Genomic DNA, 12978 nt, shown 5'->3' on the forward strand with positions numbered 1-12978 from the left:
ATGTTCTTTGGTGCCATAGATCCTCATATGTCTTCCCATCTGGCTACCACTGGTTTTCCAGTAATGACATCACTTAGGTCCTCCCAATACACAGCTGAGCATCAATCAAAGCTCACCCCCGCCCCCACAAAGGCCTAGAAGGCACATGTCACTGGCAAGATATATGGATAAGATAAGCTGACTCCCAACTGCAGGGAGGAGTATTACAGCCTGGAGTGGCCCAGAAATCCAAGTCAATATCTAGCCCAAGAGAGAATGATGGGTCTGAGAAGGCACTCCCAGCAGCAGCACTTCAGACCGATGGCGATTTGTAGGCAGAACACAGCCAAGACCTCGGGAACTCACTTGCTTCGGGAGCCCAATCTGCAAATCTGCCTTTTCTAAAAGCTAAAGAGGAGAATACCCATGCCTATGAGGGGCAGCGTTGCAGAGTCACATCAAAGTGCTTCTCATTTGAAGGTGACTTTGTGCAGGTCAGAAAATGCATATTTTGCCTAATATGACTGTGGATACGAAGAATCGTATTTTCTGTGTATGCACTCCAGTTCACTCATCTGTGGCAACCAACACTGACTCCATGTCAGAAAAATAACGTCCTCGCAGTTCCTGGGTGACTGTGTTCTTCATGTTCTTTGGAAAGAAGGGGCCCCTCAGAGTTCGTCTAACAACCAACAGTATCTACAACTAGCATTCCTCCCCTGGAGCTCCAGACCTGTACATCTAACCGCCCGCTCAGCATCTCTAGGTGGGCATGTAAGAGATACCCCAAGGTCTACAAGCCCCCACCTACATTTTTGTGCAAGAGATATGTACGTCCTCCATGCTGATGGGTTAACCAGTGAGCACAGGCCAAGTTCCTCCATCATGCACATAAAACAAGCACCATTTTATAATCACCTACCACCAGGCAACTGTTTTTAAATGGCAAAAAAAAAAAAAAAAAATCTCAAAATGGGGAAAATGATCTGAGTCACCTGATAAGGTTGTCTATTTCCTTGTTGTTCCCAAACACTGGATTCAGAGGACTCTCGAGTAAGAGAAGCAAGTTCTGCAATGGAAGAGTGATTTTAGAGTGATAAGTAACAAAACCCAAATAATAGTCCAGCAATTCTGATTTACAAGGAAACACGTTTGCTTTTATACAGTAACCCAAGCGTAAAGCAATCCTTAACCATAAACAGACTTGTTTTTAGAGTTTCCTTGAGGCTATATACTTTCAAATCTTATTCTTCTAATGAAATAAAAACATGGAAAACTCACAATCCAGTCCTTCCTTGACTCAGTCTCATCCAGAGACAAGGTGAATCTGTGGCTTTAATGCTGACCAAGGAAAATAAACACACGACACCAGAGGACAAAAATACAGAGAGGTTTGGTTTGGGCCTAGATTTTGGCCAAACTACTTGATTAATTGCTCAAAACACTAATAAATAAATATTCGCCCCAAGGAAATTTTGTAAGCTGTGATCAGAATATGAAAGAACACAGTCATGCTTCGTGGACTTTTTAAGAATCTGAAGTGAGCCATTTGGAATGGACGTGGGAGGCCGTCATGGTGAAGGGGGGAAAGGGGCTGGGAGGGCGGCCCCAGTCTTAGTGAAAACAATTTGCAGGAGGGGTGGAGGGGCTCTCAGCAAGAACTGATTAATGAAACATCTCTCCAAGGAATTTGTTCTGCCAGGCAGCTTGTTAGGGTCTCCCTCTCTGAACCATTCACACTCGTCCCCTCTCTCATCTACCTTCCAGGAGGATCTCAGATCAAACCAGATCCCTGCTGCCTCCCAGTGGCCAAGCCTTCCGAGATGTCTCTTCGAGGACTCTGTTCTCCAAAGGAAAGACATTCCGGTGCTACAAAGACTTTTCGAAATTGGGTTTTGTTCTTCAACATTGCACACAGTCCAAAGCTCAGTAGGAACAGATTTCTCGCTGAGTTTCGGTTTTATCTGACATTTTGGGAAAGAGACCCTCAATATATTAAAATCCCTCCTCAAACACTTTTCTAAAGCTAGAAAGCTTTAATGAAAGAGAAAGCATTTAAAAAAAAACAGAAAATTTATTTTAAAGCCCTTAAATTTTCATCCCACTCTATTTTTAAACTTTGGAGAAATAGGTAGATTTTTACTTTTTATAGAATATTTCTATATTCTAGAATACTTCCAGCCCTGAAATTTCTCCTTCTTCTGAAAATTACTCAAAAAATAATGACCAGCAAGGGCTGAGTCCCCTGCCTTGTGCAGCTGGCGCCTGGTCAGGGTCAGCAAGCCCCTCCCCCACACTCCCCTTCAGGTCTTCTGACAGCCCCACCCACCCACTCACTTGCCATCCTGGGCTCATCTGGGCTGTAGGCATTGTTTTCACTCCCACTTTTTACATTTGTCTCCAAACTTTCTTTCTTTGTCTTCACACTTGTGGATTTTCTGGAATTAGATCATTTTATTTTATTACTTAATTTTATTTTAATTAAATTTTAATTTAATTAATTAATTTTACTTAATCTATTACTTATTTTTAAAAAACCAAATGTTAACCAGCCATGGATGTTGGGTTCACTCTGGTCCACCCAGAGCACTCTTGCATGTTAAACCACAGCATCGGGATGGAAACTCATAGGCACCAGCACGACTGTGTAGGTGGTCTGCCTGCTCATACTCCCATTGAGGTGGACAGAAATACGCCCATGGACTCCACTCCCCCATCCACAACCAACCCCCAGAAGCCAGTGACCAAATTAAGCAGGGATGGCAAACTGCGACCCATAGGGCCAACCCACCTCCTCCTGTAAGTAAAGTTTCACTGGAACACAGCCACACCTGTCTGCTTCCATATTATTTATGGCTGTCTGCATGGTACCACACCAAAACTGAGTAACTGTGATAGAGAGCATGTGGCCTGCAAAAGCAAAATATTTACAATCTGGCCCTTAATAGAGAACATATGCCAATCTCTGAAATAAAGTAAAAATTGGGGCAACTTCCCAGGGGAAGAAAACTTGGCAGTGGAAATCCAAAGAGTTAAAGATATTCATGCTTGACCACTGAGGACTTCTTGGGAAATAACCAGGTATGAAAGAATATTCATTCATGAGCTATTGTAATAGCAAAAACTGCAAATGACACAGGTGCCCCACCATAGAGGACTAGTGAAATAAATGACAATACATCTCTAAAATGAAACTCCATGCCACCTGTAAAATTTATTACAGATGAGAGCTCTCACGCACTGTGGTGAAAGTATACACTGGCACACCCACTTTAGAAAACTGTGGGGTATTGATTCCACCTACTCAGCTCTCACTGGTACACCTGCACCCACCTGGGTACAACACAGAAAGGAGTACTAATGAGCGAGTCACCAAAGATCCATAACTGTTTAGTGCCACAGAATTCATAATAACTCCAAAAACTATCCAAATGCCCGCATAAAGGAAAAATAAATTGCATATATACCCACAGTCTGCTATTATATAATAGTAAACCATCTACCTCTTCACTGAACAATATGGACCAATCTCACAGTGTGATGCTTAAGAAAACCAAAATGAATGAGTATACACAATATGATTCCATTTACATAAAGTTCATATGAACCTAATCTCAGGGGATGTGGGCATAAAGGTCAGAAGACATAACCTTTGGGATGCCTGGATGTCTGACTCTTGATTTGGAATCAGGGTTGTGAGATCCAGCCCAGTGTTGGGCTCTGCACTGGGTGTGGAGTCTGCTTAAGGTTCTCTTTGTCCCTCCTTGGCCCCCTCTCTCTCACTCTCCCTCTCTTAAAAAAAAAAAAAAAAAAAGACATGACTTCTTTGAGGAAGGGTCAGACGGTGATTTGAGGGGCATGGGGAGTTTGGAGTGTTGGGGGTACTCTAGTTCTGCATGTCCCCACTCAAGGCCCATATGCTTTGTGAAAAGTAATCAAGCTATACACACCTACAATTTGTATCCCTGAACTCATATTTCAGTAAGATATTTTTATTAAGCAGAAATTTATTTTTACCATTTATTAACAGAAATGATTTATTACAGAAATTTATTAACAGAAATAATCTTCAGAATAGTGCCAAGTAAGACAAGCAAGTTAGGAAATTAGATTTATGCTGATCCAAATTTCACAAAACGCATATGTGCGTGTACCTATGTGAGCACATGTGTGTGAGAGCAGGCACATACTTATTTAACAATACCTGCTTCCGAACCGTAGAATTAGGGGTGACTTCAAAATCAGTTCTATATTTTTAAAGATTTACTCATTTATTTTATGGGGGGAGTTGCAGAGGGAGAGGGAGAGAAGGTCTCAAACAGACTCCGCGTTGGGCACGGAGCGCCATGGAGGGCTCAGTCTCACGTCCCTCAGATCACGACCCAGCAGAAATCAAGAGTCGGATGCTCAACTGACTGTACCCCCAGGGCCCCTCAAAATCACTTCCTAAAAGTAAATTTTTAATTTTTTCTATAATAAACATGCATTGGTTCTATAGGAAGGAATGTGTGCATTATTTTACTGCAGAAGGAGCCTGGGAGCAGCTGGAGTTTGCACAGTGCAGGGAAGCCAGGTGGGACATGGGGGTCCCAGTGAGTCGCCCTGTCTTTCCTCCCTGGACCTAACATACGTTCAGCACTCAGCATATACTAGAGATTGTCATCCCCACTGTCATATTATTGCTGCTGTTGTCATTATTCTTCTTATCCTCTTATCCGTGACCCCAAATAGCTGTTGGCCACTGTTCTATGTCTTGAAATCATCTAAGATCCCAGAGAATAGAGATAAAAAATAGAGATAAAAAATACTACAAAGTCAATAATGGTGAAAGGAAGAATCCAGGCTGCCACTCTGCTGGAGACAGCCATCAGGAGAAATGCTGAATAATTACTGGAGTCCATTTTCTGTCCTCTCCTCTTGCCCCAAGTCAAGCCCCAGAGGAGGTGGTTTCAGACTGCTGCTTTGTAGCGTCCTGAGAGAGACCCCAGCCAGCTTTCCCAGCACTACATCATCACCAGTAAGCGACTGGGGTCAAAGGGAGTATGGCTAGTGTCTGTTACACAATGACTATACACATCTTCGTTCACCATGGATAACCAAAAGGTGTTTTAAAATCTCAGCATTTCAAAAACTAAAAGTATCTAATAAAATACTGAAAATTAGCCATGGTTTTATTATAACACCCCCAGCAAAATGAGCTCTGTCTAAAAATCCCTCCCCTTACTGCGTTTATACTTGTGTAAATATTGAGACATTTAAACTCGTTATTGTATTATTGTAGGTCCTTGACACAGCGTCCTTAAAAGTACTGGCAGCCATTTCAGGATGGCCATGGGAATACCAGGGGTTTTTCTGTCCCCTCCCACATTAGTTGCACAAGCAGCGAACGTGACCTAATTTGTCTGCCTGTTCAGTTTCATGCACCTGAAGACATCCAGCTGGTCTTACTGCTCTCCACGGTCCCAGAAATTCCAGCAAGGCCTCTGCCTTGTTCTTTACCCTTGAAATGGTCCTCAAGTCCCCTGCGTTGACTCAGAACAGGAGGGACAACAGTCTCGGTGCATAGAGTCCTCTTGTGGAAAGAGTTGCAAATGTCAGACACCAAGCAGAAAATCTCTGTTTTCCTAAGTGAGCTAGAGCAAGTCAGATGTAGGCAGTAGCCCCATCCCTTATTTTATTCTACAGTTAATTTTGCCGTATGAGTTTGTGTTTGGCATACATGTTTTTCAGAATTGTCCATTTTTGGTATTTAATTTTGAGTAACATAATCCTGAAATCCCACAGTTGTATATGTTAGTGTTAGTAGGGTTGGTGTTGTTTGGTTATTTTTCAGTTGTTCGTTTTCATTTTCAGAAAATTGATGTGATTTCAAACTTACCTTATTTCACTTTGATAACTAGACTCTGCAAAAAAGGGGAGGGGGACAGAAGTCACATTAGCAAAATCAGGATAGCTATTCTGAAAATAACTCCCTGACTTTAAATACATTGCTGAGTATTTGTGACCCATTAGAGTAAATTTGTGACCCATTAGAGTAAATAAAAGTAAATTCCCCAATGCCAAATTACCAAATGACTTTCAAACATAAGGAAAATAGAATTCACTATTAACTATCACATCATAACTACTGCACCTGAAGTATAGTGGGTACCTAATAAGTACTTAATGAATATTGAGTTGTTTAGGGAGATACAAGGACTCCATTCACTAGGAAGAGGCATTCTGCATTCCCAGTACCTACTGCCATTCGTTCAGTACTCACTGTGTGCCAGCACTCTGAAAGAGATTATTTCATTTTTATCTTTACAACACAAGAGGTAGGTGTTAGCAAGGTCATATTTTTAACAAACTAGACACTATTATATTTTATTACCATACTATAACAAATAAGGAATTACATTGTATAAGCACCATACTTCCTTAATTCTAAGATACATTTTCAATCAGTATGTAGTAATGGTATTAATGCACAGAGTTGCATCGACCCCTAGAAGCTGTCATTAAATTACTAATGTTTTTAATCAATGGATTCTTGGACTGGAGGAACATAAAACCTGGAAATAGGGAGTAAGATAACCACACACCAGTCCCCAATCATCTGTCTCAAAAGCCAATGTTCTTTGCAACTCTGCTTTCCTGTCTAGACCTTCTATTCATCAAGATTTACTGAAATCTAAAAAAGAATTCATTTTCCTCATTTTTAGGTATGTTCTCACTTACTTCCAGTTGAAATAACATTTGCCAATTAACACCCCAAAATGGACCTAAGAAGCAATCTTATTTGAAATGAAAGAGAATGACAGTCTGAAATGTCACTAACATTCCCATAAGGAACGCACTCCAGGAGATGGCTCTCGGTTTCTCTGCTCTAATAGCAGAAGCAATCCCAAGGCCTTCAGACCACACTGAGTGGGGTCCTTACCCCTCCTCAGCCAGTCCCCAGTTAACCAGCCAGAGCACTGAGAATTCCCAGGCACTGGCAAAGCAATGTGCCAGAAAATACTTCTGAAGAAAACTGATGCTTGTTGTTTTCAAGCATAGAGATAATTATGGGGAAATCCAGACCTCCCTGATCCTTTACATTTATGTCAAGGGGAAGTGTAGTGTCCACTGTGAATTCTACCCAATGCAGTGGACTTTGTAAGTAGGCTGCCTTAGGCACTGTCCATAGCCCTTACCTAGACTTGTTATGAACAAGGGCAATAAAAACAGCTCACTCTTATATGAGCTTTTCATCTCAATGTTAAATAAAGGATAAAATCTGGGGTACAAACAGTTTCATATACCATTTTATTTTACCCTCACAACCAGTCTATAGGATGGTACTTATTCCCAGCTTGTAAATGAGGATGCTAAGAATCAGAGTCACCCTGGTGCACATCTTAATGTGGGCTACCAACCCTCACAACCGTCTTATGAGGCTGTTGTGGAACAGACAAAAAACAGCTGAAGAGAAGCAGAAGTCCAAACAACCAGAAAGTCCTCAACACCACAGCAGCTGATGTTGAAAATAATACTATGAAGGCGCGGAACAATCCTAGTCACTTCCCAATTAAAATTTAAGTTATCCATAGTTTTCACTTAAAATCCAGTGTATTTTATTTGAGTAATCCATCTGTGGTGTATAGGGTAACTCCCAGGTAAAAGCAAATTCCATCAAATCTGGGCCAACAGAGGCTTACTACTTTTCATGTTCTGTTTCCTAGGGAATGAAGTCGTATGACAGAATTAATTCCCAATCCCAAACCAAATCCACGCATGGGTTCGGGCTAGACAATTAACCTAGATACAGTGTAACTATGCACTTTACACAGAATATCTCAGTAACAGAGGCATTCCATGTAAGGTAATTAACACGGTGACTGACAGCCACAAAAAGTGCTCATCGAATGGCAATTAGCATTAATAAAATTTTAAATGCAATTGAACTGACACATAGTCTCATATCAGAAGTCTGATTTTAAGAAAAATACCTTAACTGTAGAAAATATTCAAATAGGCATATAGGTAAGCTTTTAAGAGACAAAGAAAGGTACGGCTGGACATACATTCAGCATTTGGAAAGTCCTAAGACATCCACATAAAAAGATCCTGTGGTTTCTGGAGTCACAGACAGCTGAATTCTACGACAAGCCCACCCCAACCTCGAATTCAAGCCTGACCCCCAAACAAGGTCACTGCTTTTGAGTACCCCAAAAGACCTCATTCAGAAGAGATGCATAATTACCTTTATTAATTTTATCTGTATTATTTTAAAAGAAGACCTTCTTTTTCTTCCTACCACTACAACATTTGCCTACAAAAGGCAATTTGGAATTACACAAAATAGCAAATAATCTTTTAATGTGCTCAGATAGGGAAAAAAGCATAGCACCTGAATGGCAGATTATAATGCCCTTACATCCTCGAAAATAAGCACAAAATTCAAGTAGTCGGTGTCTTTGCTCAGAAAGGTGCTGTCTCTTCACCTTCCCGAAAGTGTGAAGACCTAGGTCTTCCCCGGAGGGGTTACACCAGGCCCCAAAGGAATGTAACCCTTTTCAGGAAGTTCTTTCATTCTCTGAGGCTCAAATGTCCACTTCCAAGTGAAGGACGCTCTCAAGGTCAATGCATCTTATGAAATTGCTGAGGAGCTGATGGATTTCAAGTGCTTGTACCAAAAGTTGAAAAATACACACAAATTTGTATGAACAAAAAAAATTACCTTTTTTCTCTTGTCTTGAGGAGACACAGCAACAGCAGAATATTATAATCAGAACAATTATCAGGATGAAAAGCAATGACAGGGATACTGCAAGCAGAGCTATGGCCCAGGTAGGCAAGGGTGTCCCTGCTTTATCAATGCTGCCTATAAGGTTGAAAGGAGAGAAAAAAAATTAATTTACTGGTGCTCGCCACTGTCTAGAGTACGTAACCACTCATTCTGCTACTCTGTAAGTCAGATTTTGTTTTCCAATAATATAACTATGTGGCCCACTACAGGTGGGTGTCATAGGCCAACTTCCCTTGAGCGTGCTCAGATACTCAGTTCTCTGCAGGATCTTCCATTACATACTTAGTGCTGCCAATAAATACCGCTGAGCACCACAGTCCCAGTATCCGTTGGTTAGTGCCTCTATCAGTCCTTCAGGGAGGGTAGATGGCAAGGGGAGACAGCTCCCAGGTTGAAGCAGAAATTACCACACTCCAGTATCCTTTATTTAGCCATGGAATCCTTACTGAGCAGCTACTGCTGGACGAAGACTGCAAGACTGGTGTTTGGTTCTCCCTTCCGTGTCCCCACCCTTCAGGGATCCAGAGTCCAAAAGAAATGAGGACAAGCTGTAGAGGTGTCACATCTAAAGGAGTATCCTACAAGCCTTTCAGCCCCAGCCCACCTAGACCCCACATACAGAACGCTTCTCTCATCAGCTGATTGCTGTTTCCCATGGCTCTGCAGGAGCCACCTTCTTTAAAGTCCGCTTTGCCCTCTTGCTGTGTGCAGTAGTGATGGAGTTGGGGAAAGAATGGACAGGCAGCTGCCAGCAGGGAGTGACAGGGAACGGGGCAGGAGGGAAGGGAGAAGAGAAAGCCATTTTGAGTAGGGCAGTCCTGTCTTAGCCAGAGCTGTCCAGCATGCTTCATGCAGTTATCTAAATTCGAATTAAATGAATCAAAATGATAAGCAATTAAATACTCAACTCCTCAGTCGCACTCGTCACATTTCAAGTGCCCGATTCCAACAGGTATAGAGCATTGCTCTCATCACAGAAAGTCCCGCTGGACAGCACTGCCCAACACCGGGTTGTGAGAACTGCAAGGAGGTCCTATCCAGCATTGTGTTTCCCCTCCTGAAACACGCTGTGGTCAAGTCGCATCTAAGTCGATCTGTTCAAATGTGAAGTGCTACTCAGTAAAGTCTGTCACTCAGCTGAGTGCTTGGTTGCACTCTCACTGTGGATGAATGCTATTTATTAAATGCAAATCATCAGGAAATACTGAAACCACAGACTTCTTGTGAAGGAAGATACAGTCTGTAAATCAACAGCCTTTCCAGCTCGATGGAACTAGCGGTTATAGGGGAAACCCATTTTGGGTGTTCTCCCTTAGTTTTCCATGAAAATTGACCTTGAAATCATAATTTGCTAATCCTGTGTCAAAGTGAAAAGCTCAGAGTACCTTGTGGTAATGGTTAGACATGATCACGAATGCCCTGGTTTCTGTGACCATCAACCAGCTGGATTGTGACTCATGGACAAGTAAGGATTCCACTACAAAGTAACACAAGGACTAATCTCCAAGCAAGTGCTAAAACTCAGAGAACTCTGTGCTTTGAAGAATTACATAATATAAAAATATACGCATCTTCTGCTCTTGGTGCAAAGCTCCTCTGCATGACCTGTGATAGTTTTTTGTTTAATTTCCTTTTTTAAAAAAAATCTCCTATTGATCTTTACCTTAAATGTTTGTGAAATTACTTGCTATCACTTCCAGCTCTCCTTACACATCTGCTATTCTCTAAATGAAAGTTAGTCCCCTCAAAGTCAAGGACTGTCTTATTTTCCTTATATCCCAAGCACCTGACACATATTGGGCACATTGGATGAATGTGGGGAGGGGAGGATGGGTCTCCACATCACCCACCATTTTTTGGAGATGAGTTGGGACAGATAAAGATTGAAAATAGTTCCCCAGGAAAGGTGGAGGTGCTGGGGACAATATTCTGCCCTTCCCATATCACCCCTCCTCAGCCCCAGAACTCGAGCTTTAAGATTTTATTTTTATCTATTTATTTGAGAGAGAGAGAGAAAGAGCCGGAGAAGGATCAGAGGGAGACGGACAGGCAACACTCTGCACTGAGCTCGGAGTCCAATGCAGGGCCTTATCTCACAACCCTGAGATCATGACCTGAGCCAAAATCAAGAGTCAGACACTTAACAAATGGAACCATCCAGGCGCCCCACAACTGGAGCTTCCAAACAAGCCAGCCTCTTCACTCACAGAGAGTAATACAAGTTATCTACTTGCTACACTGAGAGCAAAATTCCCAGGCATCACCAGGAATGGTTGCTACACAAGCAGATTCAGAGGCTGCCCGCTATGGTGCCAAGTCAGGGGGTCTGGAATGTATGTGTTTGGTGGACTCACACACTGAGAATGCCCGAAATGGAAATGCTTCCCAAGCAAACTGCCACATTACAGGATGTTCCCATAATCTCCCTCTTGTGAATGTGATAAAAAAAAAAAAAGAAAGAAAAATTAAGTCCAAAACCACGTTTATGATAATCACAATCTGGAGTTAAAACTCAGATCACCGCACAGAAGCTTTGTGACTGACAAAGAGCTTTGGGCTCAGTGGATCCAGGGAAATTTCATGGCCACAGTTTCTGTGCTCCCTCTGGCCACTGGCTCACTCATCCACAACAATTCCTGCCCCCACCCACCCAGGCTGTTCAGAGACTCAGGCTGTGTGTGCAAGTGCTGAGAACACTGCAGGGTATGACACACACATTCAAGATGGCTGACATCATCCTAAATCAGTCTGATGAACTTGTTACAAGCTGAAGTTTGCAAATACTAGAACACTTCATAATAAGGGAGATAGCTGGTGTTAAGCATTAAGGTCTGACTCAAGATTCCAGAAATGGGATTGAAATTCCTACTGGAAAAAGTCAACACACATTGTTGACTTACTGAAACATTCCCTATAGGGGCATTTTCCTCCCTTACTGGAGAAAACGTTCAGTGTGCCAAGCTTCTGTCAATCAAGTCTTGACGTGACAACCTTTCCTCTGATCTAGCACAGAAACGGCTGCTTATTATCAGGGAGGAGTTGTTTAAAGAGAGGGAAGGGTCATCTCACTGGATTTGGTAATCAAACCAAGGAAGACAGCAGGTGATATTGTGACCTCATAACTCTCTTGTCTCTTAATTTAATTACCAAGTTTAGCAAAGTGATGCCTGCTCTCTTCTAAAAGCCCAAACTCTCACCAAAACAGCAGTTTATCTCAGAAGCCACATGGCTCTTTCTTTTGCTTCCAATATGCTGTGACCACAGTACACTGAGAATCAAATCTCCCCCAGAGTTTCATACCAAGAGAAGACTTACATTCTCTCTCTACTCCAGTGGAGCTCTCCCAAAGAAGCATGGCATATGAGCCATGAGGAGGTGCAATTTGGAACCAGACTGCACAGAAGAACCTTCCTTATTTTAATAATAATTTTTAATTTATCATATATGATATATACATGAATATACGCATGCATATATATTGTAGACGATTCAGCATGATGCTAATTTTTAAATGAGTACATTTACAGTGCATTGAAAGAAAAATAAATGATGATCATATATTGATAAAAAGCAGGGCAGTGGACAGAAAGCACGGAATCTTGGAATGACCTTGTGTGCAATCCAACCCCTTTACTGTATGGATAAGATTCTTGGGACAAAGAGGCTCAGTAAACTGGACAAGGGCACTCAGAAGAAGGAAAAAACCCGGGGTTGTGACTCTTGTCTTTCTACTCATTTTGTGTGTCCAACTTGGAATATCTTCTGGAAAGATACAGCCCAGGTCTTATGGGAAATGGGGAGTCTGTGTGGGCACTGGTCCCTGACTTGTGTGCTAGAGAAGGGTGGAAACATAATGGCTCAAGGCAAATGCTTGAGTTGTTGGAAAGGATGTGCATGTGCACCTAACGACCAAGGAAGATGACCTCCACATTCAACACCACTTGCCTTCCTCCCTGTGTTCCCTTACACATCTGTGCACGTCAGGACCACATGACTGAATTTGCTGTGCAACTTTTATCTTAGCATCAGGACTGCCCTTTATCCATCTGTGCAGAAAAGGAAGAAGTACTTCCCAGACGCTCTCATAGAAATGCTCAGAGTTTTAAAAGGCCACATGGAGGGGTGCCTGGGTGACTCAGTGGGTTAAAGCCTCTGCCTTCGGCTCAGGTCATGATCCCAGAGTCCTGGGATCGAGCCCCACATCGGGCTCTCTGCTCAGCGGGGAG

At 42.3% G+C, this 12978-nt stretch overlaps 1 protein-coding gene across 2 annotated transcripts in view; it reads right to left on the reverse strand.

Annotated features, from left to right (window-relative positions):
* Positions 1 to 12978, reverse strand: part of IGSF5 (immunoglobulin superfamily member 5) — a 45513-nt gene that overhangs the window by 11754 nt on the left and 20781 nt on the right. Inside the window, exons 5-8 of one of the 2 annotated variants that reach the window (XM_047719808.1) lie at positions 8684 to 8827; positions 5858 to 5882; positions 2317 to 2417; positions 975 to 1048 (exon numbers count right to left, since the gene is read on the reverse strand). In XM_047719808.1, the coding sequence (XP_047575764.1) occupies positions 975 to 1048; positions 2317 to 2417; positions 5858 to 5882; positions 8684 to 8827 (344 nt within the window). The remainder of the gene's footprint in view (positions 1 to 974; positions 1049 to 2316; positions 2418 to 5857; positions 5883 to 8683; positions 8828 to 12978) is intronic. The other variant, XM_047719810.1, reaches the window with a different exon arrangement.

The sequence above is a fragment of the Lutra lutra genome, chromosome 1 (assembly GCF_902655055.1).
Source record: "Lutra lutra chromosome 1, mLutLut1.2, whole genome shotgun sequence".
In the NCBI taxonomy this organism is placed as follows: domain Eukaryota; kingdom Metazoa; phylum Chordata; class Mammalia; order Carnivora; family Mustelidae; genus Lutra; species Lutra lutra.